Source organism: Bos mutus, chromosome 12, assembly GCF_027580195.1.
Source record: "Bos mutus isolate GX-2022 chromosome 12, NWIPB_WYAK_1.1, whole genome shotgun sequence".
In the NCBI taxonomy this organism is placed as follows: Eukaryota; Metazoa; Chordata; class Mammalia; order Artiodactyla; family Bovidae; genus Bos; species Bos mutus.
The window spans coordinates 82,067,107-82,086,998 of NC_091628.1; the positions used below are offsets into that span (position 1 = coordinate 82,067,107).

At 44.5% G+C, this 19,892-nt stretch overlaps 1 protein-coding gene across 2 annotated transcripts in view; it reads right to left on the reverse strand.

Annotated features, from left to right (window-relative positions):
* FARP1 (FERM, ARH/RhoGEF and pleckstrin domain protein 1) overlaps positions 1–19,892 on the reverse strand; it is a 314,477-nt gene that overhangs the window by 234,090 nt on the left and 60,495 nt on the right. For both annotated transcript variants that reach the window (XM_070380802.1, XM_070380803.1), the window contains one exon: positions 9,997–10,192. In XM_070380802.1, coding sequence (XP_070236903.1) covers positions 9,997–10,167 — 171 coding nt within the window. In that variant the 5' untranslated portion in view covers positions 10,168–10,192. The remainder of the gene's footprint in view (positions 1–9,996; positions 10,193–19,892) is intronic.

The following is a 19,892-nucleotide window of genomic DNA, read 5'->3' on the forward strand; positions in this document are numbered from 1 at the left end:
CAAAGAGAAACCTATGAAGCTCTCGCTCACAATTATAAAGTATGACTTTCAGAATTGCTTTTACACAATGACTTTCTCTACAGATCACAAACTGGTTAAATCATCCCAATATCTATCTCTGGTGTGAAAACCATGACGTCCAATGTTCAAATTGATAAAAGATAGCAAATAAGTGAATCATAAGAAAAAACAGCAGATAATTTAAACATCACTCTGATTTATATGTTAATGTGTTTCATATTCACATTTAAACATAGAGGTTCCTAGCCAGCTAAATGCTTCCTTCAAAGGAACCCACAGAGAAGGCCCATACGAGAGGGTCCTAAAATCATTCACCTTGAGATCCTTCATCTAGCCTATGCCAGAGGGAAGTAAGGTTCTCCTAGGAAAATCCTGACTCTAGGAAAACAGAGAGGCTTTAGGCTACATAAATGTGTGCTCAGTCACTCAGTCATGTCTGACTCTTTGTGACCTCATGGACTGCAGCCCACCAGGCTCCTCTGTCCATGGGATTCTCCAGGCAAGAATACTTGGGTTGCCATTTCCTTCTCCAGGGGATCTTCCTGATCCAGGGATCGAACCTGCATCTCCTGCACTGCAGGTAGATTCTTTACTGCTGAGCCACCAGGAAAGACAGGTGAAGTAAATGGAGGAGACCAAAAACTCAGTAAAACCAATATGCACATAAAACATTTAAGCTTTAAGAATATCCCCTCAGTGTTAGAGCTACCAGAACTGAAGCTCGGAGGGCCACAGATAGACTGAAAAAAGGGAGTAAGTGTGTGCTTGTGAGAAGCTGAGACTTCATCACACCTGTCCAGGTGGCACTTCCTTCTCCTAGACCCTCGAAAGCCACCTGGGATCGTCATCTCTATTTCAGGAAAGACTCATCCAAGACGACAGAGAAAGCTGGGGGAATTTTTTAAAAAAAAGAAAGGAAGAAAATTACTCCACCTGACACAAGTATGCTTTTTTTATTTCAAAATGTTTTCATATGCTTTCTTTTTTTCCACTTCACATACCCAAAATCCCTACAATAAAAGCACAGTCTCAATCCTGCTAATAAACAAGAAAAGTAAAGTTGAGCGTGAAAGAAGAAAAACAACTAGCTTTTAGCGTAATCTAATCTCCATCTAGGACTGTGCAAGGTATTTTCTCGAAGGTATTTCACCTGAGCTTCACCTCAGCCCCACGAAGTGTGTGTTCTCCAGATTCAGAAACAAGGAAACAGGTTGAGAATGGTTATCTGCTCACCCACAGCCCCCCAGCCAGTAAGCCACGAAGCCAGGACACACTTCTAGCCCAGGTCCCCATTTTCGCCTTTAACCACTGTTTCTTATAATTAGGACAATTTATTATCTCCATTTAAAAGAGCGGGGGAAAGCAGCCTCTCTAACTCCCCTACATCTTCCCAGAATATCGCCCATTTTACCCCCAGATACAGACATTCGATTACAGTTCATTCCTTTTTCTTTACTAAGTGTCTACTGAGACTTTTCAGGGAGAAAATAGCAAACAGCTGTTAGAGAATTCCTGCCATCGCGTCAGAGCCACAGAAAGGACTTTGATCAAGAGTCTACACTGAAGTTGAAAGGGGCACACGAACATTTTGGGCCAACATTGAAGTTCCACTCTTCACATCTAAGGAACCAGAAAGGGAAGGCGAACAGGATTTCGCTGAAATGATTTATGAAAAAAAATTTTTTATCTATTAAAATAGCCTTTAAATTTAACCTCAAGAGACCAGACCCAGAAGGACCATTTATCACTCAAGTTAAATAAAACACAGAGTGGACTGTGCAAAAGCAGAGTGGACATAAATACTCTTTCAGAAACTCTGCTAAGAGACGGAGCCAAAAGCAACACTGATAAGGGGAAAGAAATATTGACTCATGTTTAAAAAGCTTGAGTGAACTTGTGAAATTCCTTTCCCTCTTTCTGGTTCAAACTGCAGCTGCTTAAGAGGCAGTTAATGGAGCTCTGGGCACACACAGCTCCCTTCTGGTTTTAAATGGTCGATTAAATTTTATTTAGGTCTCGGTATGGCCGCCACCAGCTCTTAGGTGCACTTTTATACAAAAGAAGAAAATAAAGGAGCCCTGAACTCATACCTCCCGTCTAAGATCATATAATCCAATCAACTGCAAGGAATAACCCCGCTGCCGGGATGTGTGATTCCAGGGGAGAAGCAGGGCATATATTAAAAAGAAAGATATACTAATACTTCCCCTCCAAGATCTTAGGTTAAATATATATTCCACCTCTTTGGGGAGAGGAAAAAACAAAGACATTCAGTGGCTTTAGATCCAAAAGGGCATCGTCTCTAAGATGGCTAACATAGAAATTAAACAGGGAAACAAAATCATTCACAGCAAGACAAAGATGGAGAAAAGGACCTTGCTTTTCTACAGGCACAGTTGCTGTGAGCTACCCAAGTCCAGCTCCAAGCCAGCAGCCTCCCTTCTTCCTGATGTAAATAGGGAAAGTGAACTGAAAGTGTTAGTCGCTCAGTTGCGTCCGACTCTTTGTGACCCCATGGACTGTAGCCTGCCAGGCTCCTCTGTCCACAGGATTTCCCACGCAAGAATACTGGAGTGGGTTGCCATGCCCTCCTCCAGGGGATCTTCCCGACTAGGGGATCGAACCCGCGTCTCCTGCATTGCAAGTCGATTCTTTACCATCTGAGCCACCAGGAAAGCTGTCGATGTAAACTAGGGAGTCCCCAAAAAGACAACACAAAGCTTTTTAAAGAGACAAACTTCTGCTACATCCTCTTTTTCTGAGCACTAGCTTATGAAGACAGTTTAAAAATTCTCCAACCACTTAAGACCTTTTGCAGAACCACAAAGCACTTGGAGGAACAAGTCCTTGACTAATGTCAAGGCCAGGTTTCAGTGAAAAATAAACGATTGCTTCATTTCAAAAGCTAAGAAACTGAAATAAAGGTTTAATCATTTATGGACTAACCATGCCAGACTCCTAATTAGGTCTGAGATAACACAGGCACTTTTGCCCTCAGTTAAAAAAAAAAGAAAAACTTTTGCAGTCTCTCTTATTATGACATGCAAACTAATTATTTTTCTTAAAAATTTTAGATGTCTGTTTCCAACGAAGTTGTTTGTTCCCGCTAATAATGTGTTGTCTAGCAAATACCTGATTTCTTTCTGTCTTCTCAAGTGGCATGAAGTTTAGCCCAATTTAGTTCAGTGATACTTATTTAAGTTACCCCACCCACCTAGGCTTCCCTGGTGGCTCAGACGGTAAAGAATCTGCCTGCAGTTCAGGAGACTCAGGTTCAAGCCCTGGGTCAGGAAGATCCCCTGGAAAATGGAGTAGCTACCCATTCCAGTATTCTTGGCTGGAGGATTCCACAGACAGAGGAGCCTGGTGGGCTACAGTCCATGGGGTCGCAAAGAGTCAGACATGACTTAACACACAACACACAAACACACGTTAAATCCTACCATTTCCTGATGCCCCATAAGCATATTTGTTGCTGCTGAGTCATGTCTGACTCTTTGCGACCCCATGGACTGCAGCACAATAGGCTCCCCTGTCCTTCACCATCTCCTGGAATCTGCTCATGTTCATGCATGCTTATTCACCCTCGCCATATTTGATTTGAGCACCTACTAGTTACCCAATAACTGTTAATACTATCTCTGATGAGGCTTTTGTAATATTTCTTAGATTAAAATCCCTTTTCTGAAAGAGTTTACTATTTGCCTGAGGAATTAACAAACATAATCATGGAGAGGTAATTCATCAACAGAAGATGTAAATGCAAGGAGCCGACTTTCAAAAAAAAGAAAGGGAGGGGGAAAAAAGCGTGGATTGTCATCTGAACCAAACTCTTCATTTTGCAGATAAGGAAACTGAGTCTCAGTATGATTATAATTAGAGGGAGAAACAAGATTAGAGCTTCTGATTCCAAGTCTAATTAGAGGTATGGACAACAAGTAGTTTAAGACAGAGATGACCCCCGCCAGGAGCCCTGGGGAGAGGCCTGGGTGGTTGGGGGATCTCAACAAATTTGTTGGTGGATGTTGGGCGGTGTTTACAAATAAGAAAGGAACCAGAGCAGTTGGAAGATGAGAGTTTGAAAGGAGCCTTGGAGGCAACTTTGGAAACATCGAATAAGGCAAGACAGTGGAAGCCCACAGATCTTACACGAGGCTGCAGCTCAGGGAGAGGGAAGACGGACAAAGTTGGGGTCACGAGGGCTGGGTTCCAGTCCCAGTGCTATCCCAACACCATATCCCATCCCAAATGTGAGGAGGTGACTCGAAGAGTTCCCCAGGGGTTCCCCCTCATCTTAAAGAGATGACAGCACCACCCAGCTTTCCTCATGGGTGAGAAGCACATGAATGAACAGAGGTGTGGGCAGTCGGTCACAGGTTATGGCATCATCAGTCTGAGGCACTGTGGAGGAACAGAATATAAGGATAAATAAGAACCAAAGGGGCCAGGCCCCCACAGAGCTCCCATTCTACCTGCAGGAAGTCAAAACTAAGCGTAATAAGCAAGTCAAGAGAATTTTCCAGCTTGAGACGCTAACGCAGAGGATGAACCAACCCAGGACAATGGTGGAGAATAAGGAAAAAGTCACCGGAGCACTCGGCCATCCACCTCGCCCCCAGCCTCTCCAAACTAAGAAACCACACTTTATCCTCAGACACCCAGGAGCTAGAAAGGCTTCTTAGGAAAGCCTCGACAAAACACCAATACAAAGGCAGGATGATCAGCCCCCTGGATGGTGGTGGCTGACACGGAGCGCCCTGCACCCACACCACGGCAACTCCGGCTTGCTCTTCTACACAAGCCAGGGGTCTTCCCATCACCTGTGAGCATCTTTTCCAGGCCAGCTTCCCAGGGCTGCTCAAAAGCAGCAAAACATGGCTCCGTTTCAGTTCCTCCACTCTTCTCTGCTCCTCCTAGAGCAGCCTTGCTAATGAAAACACACAAACTGAATAAACACTTGGGGGAAGAAGCCATCTGCTTCATCCTACAAACGTCAGTAGGAACAGCGTTTTGTTTACCAGCAGGGTCATGAGGACAAGACACACAAAACCTTCTCAGGAACCTTCTTGGTGGGGTAGGGGCGGGGCGGGGGGTCTTTAACCCTTTCAGATCCACAAGAGTCCCTCGAGGTATACCCTCTGGTTGGAAGGGAACACCGCAGATACCGCAAGCCACAGGGTGAGGCTTCTCATCACAGCATATTCCACATAAAGACGATAAAATGTCCTGGAAGAATTTACTATAAATATTGCATCTGAACTTTCAACTCTGCAGAAAAAAATACCTAAAAAGACCGTCCAAGCTCAAGAGCAAAGGTGACCGGGAGAACGAGCCACGGCGTAGCAAAGTCTGAGGCTCCATGCCCAGGCCTCTCAAAGGATTAAACTCTTTGATAAGACTTCATTTGAGACTGTAAGTAATGATGCAGGCTGGTGTGGTTATCTGGGCCAGGAAGCATTTGGGGAACGTGCATTTTAAAACGATGACTTTGCCTCCATCCATCCTCCGAAACCAAAGTATCAGGAAAAGACCCGGGAAACTCACTCCCTAGGGAACGATGTGGTTCACGGAGGAATGTTCCCCAAAGGGAATGATAATGACTTCCGGCCAAGTGCCTGCCCATCTGTGTGACAAATGTGAATTAGCAACGAGAATTCATCATCACGGGGCACCCAATCCAAGGAGGGAACAAGGGTGGGTAAGGGAGGCTGCGACACCTGGCCTCCATGAATTCACAACAGAAAGTTTTAGAGCAGGGTTTAAAAAGCAGTTGTGGGAAGCTGCATCTCTTGCAATCCTAGTCCCTCCTCTCTAATCGCAAGCACAGCGGTTGAGTCACCACGGCCAGCCTGCTGCCTCCCAGCTGCAGAGTCCTGGCCCGTTCTCTTCTTAAAGACCACAAGGTAGCAATTTAGAATCAGCACAGTCAATAAAAATGCTGATCGCTGACTTTCTACAGGCAATTATGGAAAACATCTGTTGCCTATGGGTTGAGAAGGAACATTCTGACCCAACTCGAATAAGATTTTTAAAAATTAAACATGAACGGAGGAGGCATGTGGAAAACTAACAATACCATGAATTCTACTTGTCAGATCAACTCACCCTAATAGTGAAGCTTTTAACGAGCACCTAATACACACAAGGCACCGTGCTAGGTGCTGGAGATGAGGCAGCGAGGCAGGACCCAGGCCGAAGCAGCTAGCAGCGAGATGCAAACGCACGTGGGTGAGGCCTCCAAAATCACTGCAGACAGTGACTGCAGCCATGAAATTAAGACGCTTGCTCCTTGGAAGAAAAGCTATGACCAACCTAGACAGCATATTAAAAAGCAGAGACATCACTCTGCTGACAAAGGTCCGCATAGTAAAAGCTATGGTTTTTCCAGTAGTCACATATGGATGTGAGAGCTGGACCATAAAGAAAGCTGAGAACCTAAGAATCAATGCTTTCGAACTGTGGTGCTGGAGAAGACTCTTGAGAGTCCCTTGGACAACAAGGAGATCAAACCAGTCAACCCTAAAGGAAATCAACCATGAATATTCATTGGAAGGACTGATGCTGAGGCTCCAAGACTTTGGCCACCTGATGTGAAGAGCTGACTCACTGGAAAAGACTCTGATGCTGGGAAATACTGAGGGCAGGAGAAGAAGGGGACGACAGAGGATGAGATGGTTGGACGGCATCATCAACTCAATGCACATGAGTTTGAGCAAACTCCAGGAGATGGTGAAGGACAGGGAAGCCTGGTGTGCTGCAGTCCGAAGAGTCAGACACGACCGAGTGACTGAACAGCAACAACATCATCAATCATATTACCTTCCAAGCTCTTTGTATGTGCCAAGAATTGTTCATTTGTATCAACTCTTTTGTTCTCAAGAAATGAGGCAGGGTTTATGATGAGCCTCATTTTACAAAGGAGAAAACTGAGATAGAGGGATTAAGTACCTTGCCCAACGTGATCAGTGCGTCGGTAGGAGAAGTTGCGATTTAAATCTCAGTGGTCCAGCTCCACCCTGACATACCTATGAGTGAAGAGGTCTGAAGGAGGGAAGAAAAAGTCCCACCTACTGTCTCAAGAAGTTAGCATCTGGGTAAAACATAGAGGGCCTCTAAGGGTGCATCGGAGAAGGCAATGGCACCTCACTCCAGAACTCTTGCCTGGAAAATCCCATGGACGGGGGAGCCTGATAGGCTGCAGTCCATGGGGTCGCGAACAGTCGGACATGACTGAGCGACTTCACTTCACTTCCATGCACTGGAGAAGGAAATGGCAACCCACTCCAGTGTTCTTGCCTGGAGAATCCCAGGGACAGGGGAGCCCGGTGGGCTGTTGTCTCTGGGGTCGCACACGACTGAAGCGACTTAGCAGCAGCAGCAGCAAGGGTGCATAGGATTTTATGGTGGGGGTGGGGAGGGGGTGGTATAAGAAACCTTCCAGGCAGAGGAGTTATAAATGCAAAGCATGGGCATCAGAAATTATCAAGTAAAATCATTTTAAAAGATGCAAACAAACTTCTATTCCTATTTAGGCAGAGAGTTCCTATCTAGTTCCTGGCTAAACAGTAGCTAGGAATGGAGTTTTAACATTCTTTGCTTCAAGGAAACAAGAATTGCAAATGAATACACACAATGCTCCCTGTGCACATAACAGCAGTGCTTGATGGCCCTTTGGTCCAAATCCATAAACGGGAATACCATTTAAAAGAACATATTGCTAGAGATCTGGGCTCAGAAATCCTTAACAGTAGCAAAGGAGAAACACTGAAACCAAATACCTCACCAAACCAGTCTTGCAACAAAAAGAAAGTGGGGGAGAGCGGGGCGGAAGGGGGTAGGACATGTTCCAGAAGGTCTGAGTCTACCGGGCTGGCAGGTGTGCCCCTCTATTTTTTACAATTTCAGCAGATAAGCAGCGACTCTGTTCCTCAGACTATGAAGTTCCCAAGTCCTTGAAGAGATAGAAACTCCACAACGAGAAAATCAGAAAGACACAAAGGTCGTTTGCAGTGTGTGATAAATTGGCAGGTTTAAAACATAGCTCTTCTGAGGTTTGTCTTCCCTGAGACACTTAATGGTAATTCACACTTTTAGAACAATAGTCTTGGAAATGAATGTGACTGACTCATATCACATAAACGATTAAATGATGGGTTGCAGACGTTAATGCCGATTGTTAAAATTTTAGTTGCTCTAGCCAACAGGAATAATAGACAGATTGTCTCCACTTTAAAAACAGGTTACGTTCCCAAAGTTTGTTTAAAATTGGGCTGTTTGGAATTCAAGAGTTATTTTTCACCCCCACACGCAAGCAGTGTGAGATACGGTGTTTAGTATCCAAGAGAGAAAACAGGGAAAAAGCCAGAGTGTGCTGTGAATTCTACGGATGCTAATTCATTCTTGAGAAAAGTGCCATCAGCATTGTACAAAGGTGAACATACATCCGGACTCTCCCTGCCATTGAAGAAATCCTCTGCTGCTAAGTCGCTTCAGTCGTGTCTGACTCTATGCGACCCCATATACGGCAGCCCACCAGGCTCCCCCATCCCTGGGACTCTCCAGGCAAGAACACTGGAGTGGATTGCCATTTCCTTCTCCAATGCATGAAAGTGAAAAGTGAAAGTGAAGTCACTCAGTTGTGTCTGACTCTTTGTGACCCCATGGACTGCAGCCCACCAGGCTCCTCCATCCATGGGATTTTCCAGGGAAGAGTACTGGAGTGGGGGGCCATTGCCTTCTCCAGAAGAGATCCTCTACCTGCAAGTAACTGATGGTGGTTCCTGAGCCTCGAACAGGAGTGGGATTTCAAGAGAAGATGAGGAGAAGGATGGGAAAAGTGGGAAAGGGGCGACAGGGCAAAGGTTCCAAGGAAAACAGCAGAACCAGGGGGGTGTGCAGCTCCAGCTGATGAACAAGGCAAGGCTGCTGCTCCTTCATCTCTGCCTGCCTCCTAGACACCTCTTTTGTCCCCAGCCCCTGGGATGGGGGTCTCTTCAATTCTAGGGCTGCTGGACTATAGGCTGGGTTCAGGGTTTTTATTTACCCCCACTCCCTACCCACAAACATGGTCAGCAAGTTCTCTCCTGATGTCAGAACACTCATTCAGCTCTTTGACTTTTCTTGCCAGTCACACAGAGTAATTCAGTGCTCACAAACATGCACTGATGTTTAGAGGAATTGTTTGTAAGCAAAGTTCGATCCCAGGGTTGGGAAGATCCCCTGGAGAAGAGAAAGGCTACCCACTCCAGTATTCTGGCCTGGAGAAGTCCATGGACTGTATGGCCCATGGGGTTGTAAAGAGTCAGACACGACTGAACAAGTTTCACTGGTTTGAAAGAGATCAAACCAGTCAGTCCTAAAGGAAATCAACCCTGAATATTCATTGGAGGGACTGGTGCTAAAGCTCCAATACTTTGGCCACTTGATACGAAGAGCCACCTCATTGAAAAAGACCCTGATGCTGGGAAAGATTGAGGGCAGGAAGAGAAGGGGGCAGCAGAGGATGAGACGGTTGGATGGTATCTCCGACTCAATGGATATGAATCTGAGCAAGCTCTGGGAGATGGTGAAGAACAGGGAAGCCTGGTGTGCTGCAGTCCACGGAGTCGCAGAGAGCCGGACATGACTGAGCGATTGAACAACAACAAAGGAAATTAAACTGAGATTGAAACCATAATTCCCTCCAACTCAAAAATATACGTCACACACACACAGACATATACACACGTGTCTTAGTATATGGAAAGTCAGAGTAAAATTCAAGTGACACATCCACTGATATCACTTGTACTCGGCGCATGCAATCAAAAAATCAACACACATCAACCAAGAAAATCCATAGCTCGGACGGAACCAGAGCATGGTGACGGTGGGAAGAGGGCTGCTGAATACACAGACTGTCTTCCCACCACTGTGCATCACCGAAACACAGGACTGAGATGAGCGCCCCCATGCCGAAGGCTGCCCCCAACTTACTGGAACTTCAAAGGCCTCCTGGGTATCATCCAGCATCTGGATCTTGATGGACATGAGTTTTCCTGAAGGCGTGGGGGGCGGCTTCTGTCCATGTTCCAACGTACTGATCCCCGAATTCTCCGGGGCCCCCAGTCTTGATCCTGGAGTTGGCCTCTGCTCTATCTCTCCCATAATGAAAGCAGATTATATACAGTATCTACCGGAAGCAGAGAGAGAAGAAAGAGACATCAGAAGAGAAGACTGAGACCACTTCAGTAACATTTGTCCTCTATGCTCTTCATTGTAGGAATCCCCCCTTACTCCCCTGGAAACACATGAGGGCCCGTCAGCCCCCCACCCCTCTGGGGCAGCAATCACCTGCTGAGGCTTCAGTTCATTCAAGAACAATGTCACCTTTAGCCATACAAGGCATGCTAATATTTGAGCATATTTTATTCTTCTGCATATTTTTACATAGCTTATCCTTTTCTAGTTTTACACTCAGCTCTTAGTTATTCACACGATAGATTGTGTTCTAAGTATTATTAATATTATTCAGGCTCTACGAGGAGTCAGGTACCACTCATCACACATTTCCAGTCCGCTGGGAAGTACCTAATCCATATGATTAGCATCCATTAGTTACCTTTTATGGATCCAGGAACAGACCAAGCAATGCAGACATTAGCAAGATAAACAGATAAAAGGTATCTTGTGGCTCCCAAGCTTACAATCTGGTTGAAGAAACTAAACATGTGCTTGCCCAAACACAGATGACATTAGGTAGGGTCTTTTCTGTCAATTTCTTGTTGGTTTCCATGTCAATTACCTCCTAATTAATTTCTTTCCTGCCACACCCCTCCCTCAATTGTTCCCCCTTTCCCAGGAAACCATCCCACAGGTTACAGTATTGACAAAGCTCTCTTCTCCGCCATTCAGAAGGTTAGAGCTGAACTCAGTTGAGTCTCAAATGTTGGGTCATACTTGGAAAAAGACAGAAACACACAAGGAGAAGGAATTGCAGGGAAGCAGAACAGCACAAAGAAAGCCACGGGACAGAAATCAGGAGGCATTCGGGAAGATGAGTGAGACTCACTGCTGCAGAGTTAAAGATGCACTTGGAAACTAGGTGGGAATCAGACCACAAAGGACATCAAAAAGCCTAGCTGAAAAATACGGTCTCCACCCTGCTGGGAGTCACTGAATAATGACACAACAGAAGTAGACCTTGAGAAAAACGAACCTGAAGATGATATACACTAATGGGCTGGAAAAAGACGAGCTGGTGGGGACTGGGGTAGACCAGTGACAGAGCTATTGCAACAATTTGAGCTTGAGAGGATAACTTGAACAGTGGTATTGAAATAAAAAGACGATGCTATAAAACGCATGTTCATGGAAAGATTAACCTTATGTTGTAAACAGTGAGCTCCTGGGAAGGAGGAGATTAAAGTTTAACAAAGAACAGCAAGTTTTAAGTCAGGACAGAAGGGAAGAAGTGGGAGGGGAAGGGGTGTGTGTGTGATTGGGCTCACTGTTGAGGGTTATGAAAGGATGGATATCCAGTAAGCTGTAGGGGAGGTGGAGCTGAATTTGGGCTGTGGGTTCAGAGCCCACATCGCTGTAGAAGTGTAAGCCACGGTGAGAGAGAATGTGAAGGGGGTGCGGTGGGAGAGGGGTAGGTGGAACACGGCAATGAAAAAGCAGAAAGAACAAACATATCCAACCATGGGGGTTATTATGGACTGAACTACGCCCCTCTCCCACCCCAAATTCTTATGTTGAAGCACTAACTCCAGGAAACTCAGAATGTGTATTTGGAGGGAGGAGACTTAGAAGAGGTGACTAAGTTTAAAAAGTCATTAAGGAAGAGGGAGGCAGAGGATGAGATGGTTAGATGGCAACTAACCATGGTTAGTCACCAACTCAATGGACATGAATCTGAGCAAACTCTGGGAGAGAGTGAAGGACAGAGAAGCTTGGTGTGCTGCAGTCCATGGGGTCGCAAGAGGTCAGACATGATTTAGCAACTGAACACCACCACCCAATCTGACTGGCATCCTTATAAGAGGAGAAAATTTGGACAAAGAGACACCAGGGATGCACAGAGGAAAGGCCATGTCAGGACACAGGGAGAAGGTGGCCTCCAGAGAACCCATTCTGCCAACACCTTCCAGCCTCCAGGACTGAGAGAAAATAAATCTCTGATAAGACACCTGGCCTGCGGGACTTCGGTATGACAGTAAATTCACACGAGGCTCGATGGACAAGAGATAGAGAAAGAGTGACCCTCTGTCTTAGCGACACAAAGTCACAGAAGGGACACTCATGGTCACGTGTGGTGAGAGGTATGGAGCTCAGGGCTGTGTTTCACACACTTGTAAACAAGTCACCCTTTTCAGGATAAACCACGCTTATTTTGCAGGTTCTTCTTGCCCAAGGCTCTTCCTTCTCCTGAAAGGTAAGCCAGGTTTCCAGGAGCTTCCCACTAAATTCCTTATGGAAACCTCTCCCTTCCTCTCCATGAACCTTGAACTTTCTCACTGTGACACAGAGGATTGGCCTAGAGGCCAATAGATTAGAAACTGTGGAGTCACTCAATAAGCTGGGTCATTGACTCAAAGCACTCTGGCCTAAAAAGCCAAACCCTTTAACTGGACAGGCAGACAGTCTAACCACCACCCAGGACACATCATTTACTGAATCCTAAAAGATGATGCTGTGAAAGTGTTGCACTCAGTATGCCAAAAAATTTGAAAAACTCAGCAGTGGCCACAGGACTGGAAAAGGTCAGTTTTCATTCCAATCCCAAAGAAAGGCATTGCCAAAGAATGCTCAAACTACCACACAATTGCACTCATCTCACACACTAGGTAAAGTAATGCTCAAAATTCTCCAAGACAGGCTTCAGCAATATGTGAACCGTGAACTTCCAGATGTTCAAGCTGGTTTTAGAAAAGGCAGAGGAATCAGAGATCAAATTGCCAACATTCGCTGGATCATCGAAAAAAGCAAGAGAGTTCCAGAAAAACATCTATTTCTGCTTTACTGACTATGCCAAAGCCTTTGACTGTGTGGGTCACAATAAACTGTGGAAAATTCTGAAAGAGATGGGAATACCAGACCACCTGACCTGCCTCTTGAGAAACCTATATGCAGGTCAGGAAGCAATAGTTAGAACTGGACATGGAACAACAGACTGGTTCCGAATAGGAAAAGGAGTACATCAAGGCTGTATATTGTCACCCTGCTTATTTAACTTATATGCAGAGTACATCATGAGAAATGCTGGACTGGAAGAAACACAAGCTGGAATCAAGACTGCCGGGAGAAATATCAGTAACCTCAGATATGCAGATGACACCACCCTTATGGCAGAAAGTGAAGAGGAACTCAAAAGCCTCTTGATGAAAGTGAAAGTGGAGAGTGAAAAAGTTGGCTTAAAGCTCAACATTCAGAAAACAAGATCATGGCATCCGGTCCCACCACTTCATGGGAAATAGATGGGGAAACAGTGGAAACAGTGTCAGACTTTATTTTTCTGGGCTCCAAAATGACTACAGATGGTGACTGCAGCCCTGAAATTAAAAGACGCTTACTCCTTGGAAGGAAAGTTATGACCAACCTAGATAGCATATTGAAAAGCAGAGACATTACTTTGCCAACAAAGGTCTGTCTAGACAAGGCTATGGTTTTTCCAGTGGTCATGTATGGATGTGAGAGTTGGACTGTGAAGAAAGCTGAGCGCTGAAGAATTGATGCTTTTGAACTGTGGTGTTGGAGAAGACTCTTGAGAGTCCCTTGGACTGCAAGGAGATCCCACCAGTCCATCCTAAAGGAGGTCAGTCCTGGGTGTTCATTGGAAGGAATGATGCTAAAGCTGAAACTCCAATACTTTGGCCACCTCATGCCAAGAGTTGACTCACTGGAAAAGACCCTGATGCTGGGAGGGATAGGGGGCAGGAGGAGAAGGGGACGACAGAGGATGAGATGGCTGGAAGGCATCACTGACTCGATGGACGTGAGTCTCAGTGAACTCCGGGAGTTGGTAATGGACAGGGAGGCCTGGCGTGCTGTCATGGGGGTCGCAAAGAGTCGAACACAACTGAGCGACTGAACTGAACATTTATCCCACGCTCACTTTCCCCACCAACTTTCCACCAAAGCCTGTTAGACCTTATTATTCATTCCTCTAGGGTCCTTTGAGGTTGGACTTCAGTGTCAAGGCCGCACTCTTTAAGTACCAGCCTTTTGAGACCTGCTTCGTTTTTGAAAGGCCAGGTCTGATTCCATAGGTCTGCCACACAAGCCACTTTATAATTTCTGTCCCAAGCTTTTTTTAAAGAATATAACCCCAAACTGTTTTAGTTATGTGATTATCCTTTGCTTAATCATCTCCTAGTCTGACTTTGCTGTACTTTACACCCAAGTGAAACAGATCACCTACACTGGTTCAATGAACCACGTGTGGGTGGCACAGATCTAATTATGACCTCACTGTGTTTAGAATAATCTTTACAAAGCAGACAAAATGACTCCCCTACATGTTCTCTAAAATTTGTCTCATGGTTAAAAATAAACACAACTGCCGGAAAACACTGCCATCAGTCCAGTTCACCCTCTCCATCGCCGGCCTCCCTCCTTGCACTCTTGCCTAATCTGGTGTTGACCCCTCCGTGCCTCTGGAAGCATCCTCCGCTGCCCATCTCCAACCTCATCTTCTGCTCCCTGCACTCCATCAGAGTGGACAGGCCCCGCCCTCGATCACTGGCCCTGAGCCTGAGCACACGGCTTCCTATTGCTGAGTCGGAGCAGGATAGGTCTGGCTGTGGCTCTAAGGTGTAGCTAGAGAGGGAGGAAAGGGTTTGTCCTCTCATGTCACCAGACCGCAAAGGTGTTCCAGACACATTTGCTCTGTGTCCGACCTAAGCAAACAGCAAGGCTCCCATCCTCTAAATGGGACCCTTTCTCTCCACGCTGGCCCAAGATCCCCAGGTAAACACTGTCATTTTTAACAGCCTGGCATTTAAAAATTACATTGAGCTACTGACTTAATAGACAGTACCTTAACTTCCTTTATCTTTAGTCTTCAAATGACCTCATGCCTGGATTATTTCTACTTCTGGATATTAACGTCTCAACAAAGCCTGTCACATTTTCTTTTTGTTTTGATACTTACAGGCAGATTGTTGCTGTACATGGAAAGTGCTGTTTAACTCAAACATAAATCCAGCCAAGAGTTTTGAGCAGCCTAAGAATGTCAAGGGAATATCTGAGGAACGCTGGCAAGGCATGAATGGGTAACCATAACAGAGGCAGGATAGCAAAACTGGCGAGTCCAGTAATAAAACAGCCTTATACATACACATCTAACAAGCCTAAAGGCCTCAATCCATGCTTGATTCTGACTTTACCTTAACTTCTTCTGACTTCTGAATTCCTAAATAGTCAAGGTAAAAAAGATTAATATTTCTTTCCTTGTGGCATGTTATTACTAATGCGATCATTCCAGACCTAAAAGTACAGAGCTGTCTGCGAAACTACTTTCTTCTTTAGGTCTTTTTGAAAAGTTATTTTAAAGGCAATAACGTCTACAACAAAGAAAGCAGTGAAGAGTTTGGCTGGCAAAGAAAAGATAAAAAACTCAAATTGTCTTGTTACAGTCTCTTGGCTTAAAAACTTCCTCTTGGAATTCACCCAAAAGCAACAAGGAACATGAAAATGCAAACTGCATCCCAGAGGAAACTGGAAGACATCTGTAGCTTTGAACCACGCAACAGGAGGCGGAGTTGCCAAACTGCAGGGAAGGTCAGACAGAGGAGAAGAAAAAGGCTTGGAGAGGCTGTCCATGCCTGCAGAGCCATACTGCCCAAATAATGAGGATATCCAGCAACAAACCCAGCAGTAACTTTCTGGAAAGGGCAACAGATGTGCAGGGAGCACTAAAAGCTTTCCTGGGCATGGTATGGTGAGACATTTCCAGAAGCAGAAAAGGTCAAATTAAATGAGATACTGTACGGGTGGTAAGACATATTGGCAGGAAGCAGTCTGTTGCCAAGGCAAGGCAAAAAAGAGAGACCCCACTAGGAGCACAACCAGTCTCTGCAACCTTGAGGAAAAACAAGAGTTGAAAGAATCACACTCAGACACACACTCCCAGGTCACAAGAATTCCCATGGGCATGGGATATGGCCCTGTCTCCTGCCCAGGTAAAATTCCTATAAATAGCTACTTCATAAGGAACTCACCTAATCACAAGAAAAGAAAACCTTTACAGAGATGCCACAAGAAGGGAAATATGAAAATGAATGACAGATGAAAAACACCCACCAAAGCAATGTTACATGCAACAGATGAAAATTTTACCCAAATGTATTTTCATAAATTCACAAAACAATGAAATAACTGATTCTGTCTACAAAAACAGAGTAGGATTTGCAAGAGTTCTGGGAAGCAAGAGAAGGAAATAGAGGAGGAGAGACCTCCAGATGAAAAGCCAGAAGAATGGTTACAAATGGCACTGCTACGTAATGAATGTTTGTGGCACTCTCGAACTCAGACTGCAACTTAATGCCCAGCATGATGATACCCGAGTCAGGGCCTTCAGGAGGTGACTACAGACTAAGGGTGGAGCCCTCGTGAGTGGGGTTAGTGTCCTTATGAAAAACATGTAGAGAACTCTCGTCTCTTCCACTATTGAGGAAAACACACCACCCAAGACAGTAATCTATGAACCAGGAAGTAGGTCTAGACACCGAACCCACTGACCATTGACCTTGGATTTTCCGGCCTCCAGGACTGTGAGAAATAAATTTCTGTTGTTTTCCTGTTTATGCTACTTTATCTGAGTCCATCTGGGTTGCTATAACAGACACCAAGATAGAAGTAGCTAAAAGGAAATACACACTGGTGAAAAAATGAGAGTCTTGAGGGGAAAAAGGGGGATTAAAAAAAAGCAAGCAGAAGATTTAAAACAGAAACATCATAAATATGGAAGACAAACAGAGGAGACCCAACACACCCTTAGCAGGTATCCCAAAAGAAAAAAGAACTAAATAATGGAACAAGAAAATACTAACATTTTAGAAATAAAAGTCTCCATAATAAATAAACACATCATGTCCCAGAAACAACTAAAGTTATGAACACATGGAAGTTTCCTGTGTCATCACAGAAATTCAAACATTAAGAAGGAATCATTTGGGCATCTAAATAAAAGCCAAAAAAATATATATATATATGTATGAGGGGACAAAAGTTCAGACCCATCCATAGCAACAGCTGTAAGCAAGCAGGACTCATGAGTTGTTCCACATCCCCTGCTATAGCTGCCCCCCATCTCAGGCATCCTTCCTGAGTTTTTCAGATGCTAGAAACCACCACCAAATGGAAGGAATTAGCTACCTGATGATCATGAGCACATGGACCTCAGATCTACTGATGCCTAAGGATTGATGAAGTTAGCCGCCCTGTTACCTCGCCATGAACCAATCAGAAAATGTGCACGAGACACTCACATACCCTGCTTCACCTGGCCTTTGGAAATGCTTTGCTGAAACATGGACGGACCCAGAGATTGCCATATTGAGTGAAGTCAGACAAAGAAGGAGAAATATGGTATGGTATCTAAGACATGTGGAATCTAAAAAGAAACAATACAAATGAACTTACCTACAAAACAGTAACAGACTCAACAGACTCAAAGACTTAGAGAATGAACTTACAGTTGCTTGCTGCTGGGGAAGGGCAGGGAGTGGAGAATGGGAAAAAGGATAGTTAGGGAGTTTGGGATGGACACATACACACTGCTGTATTTAAAATGGATAACCAACAAGGTCCTACTGCTTAGCACAGGGAACTCTGCTCAGTGTTATGCGGCAGCCTGGATGGGAGGGGAGTTTGGAGGAGCATGGATACATGTGTGTGTCTGGCTGAGTCTCTTCACGGTTCTCCGGAAATAATCACAGCATTGTTAATTGGCTGTACTCCAATACAGTTTTTTTTTTTTTTAATGCTTTGCTGAAACCCTTTGGGAAGTCTGGGAGTTTTCTGAGCACGAGCCACCTGTTCTCCTCGCTTGGGCCTGCAACAATACTTTCTCTGCTCCAAACTCTGACGTCTGTTTGTTGGGCCTCACTGCGTGTTGAGTACACAAACGTGCACTCAATAACATGTTCAATGTTTAAATGACCAAACTGTTCCAGAAATAAAAGATGAATCCAAACATGAAATCTAGCTGAATTTTCGTTCAAACATTTAAATGAATCAAGAACTCAGGCCCTTCTGGGTAAGTTATTAAAGGATAAACTGCAAAACAAGAGGCAAAGTGGCGAGACGAGGGAAAGCAATTACTGGTAAACTTTAAATCCATGTATACAGTAAGAGGAAGGCTAAAAGCACTAATATATGCAGAATATTATAATTCCTGACAACACAGAAATAATTTAAAAACTGGCAAAGGAAGGAGTTGAGATGGCGAGAGGCCTGTAGGTTAATTGTTACCATATGTTACCATAAGACTGATAATAAAAAGAGAATTTAAATCCCCAAAGATATACAACTGGTTAATAAGCATGCAAAAATATGTTCAACACTGTTCTCCACTAAGAAATGCAAATTGCATCCACAATGATATTTCACACCCACTGTAACGGGCAGTAACGTGTTATTGACAGTAGGGAAAAAACTGGAATTTTTCATACACTGCTGATGGTCGGTGGGAATACTAAAAGGGGCAGACTTTGGAGACTATTTGGGAAGCTTCTTAAAACTTAATCATAAATTTCATATATAACCTAGTGATTGGGTTCCCCTAGTGACTCAGATATTATACTCCTAGACATCATCCCAAGATAGATGAAAATGTATGTCTTCACAAAGACTTGTGTATATAGGAACATCAGAGCTTAAAAAAAAAAAAAAACCAGCACATGGAAATAATCCAAATGATCACCACCCAGTGAATGGATAAGGAAAACACGGTATATCCATACAAGGAACTATTATTTAATAACAGAAAATGAAATGCAAATAAAACACTACAACACAGATGAATCCCCAAAACATTTTGTTAAGTGAAAGGCGCCAGATACAAAGGACTCCATAGCATATGACCCTACTTACATGAAAATATCCAGGTAAGACAAATTTAGTGGCACAAGTTGTTGCTTGGGCTGACAGCAAAGGGCCTGGGGGAGGGAGATCTTTTGGGAGGCGATATAAACGTTCTGAAACTAGATTGTCGTGATGGCCACATAAATCTGTAGATTTACAAAAATCCTTCGTACATTTCAAAACAGGTCAAAGGTAGAACATGTAAATTGCACATTAAATACATGATATGTAGATGGACACACACATGAATACTCTTGGAAGGGCAAGGGTAGGTAGGGGAGCTAGGTCCGTGGAGACAACCAACCCGGTTACGAACAAGAGTGAGGAAGCTTTGAGAAACGCCTTTTCGCTGTATACTTTTGGAGACCTTTAACGTTTTATACCATTCAGAACAAAATTAAGACAGTTTTTAAAAATTTCACTTTCTAAGCAGACACATTCCTGCAGTCCAGCCAGGTCCTCTTGAGAATATGAAATCGACTAAGATGAAATCAGAGTAAACAAGGTGCCAATCATCAACCAAAACAAGCTGATCAAGAGGAATTTTGGCAAGAGGTCTTCTTTCCAGTTTTAAATGTAAGTTACTGGAAAATTCCAGGCAAAGAAAGACTCATAGAAAGTGACTAATTCACAGAAGCAGGAGCCCAAGGTAGATGAGCGGGAAGCTACAGGCTTGGGTTCTAGAGCCTCTGGAGAGTCAAGGGCTGAAGGTTGGGGAGGCAAGACAGACCATGTGAAACTCCCAGGAGGGCAAAGGCTGTTCACGCCAGCTTAGCAGTGGGAGACAAAGCCACCTTGGGATC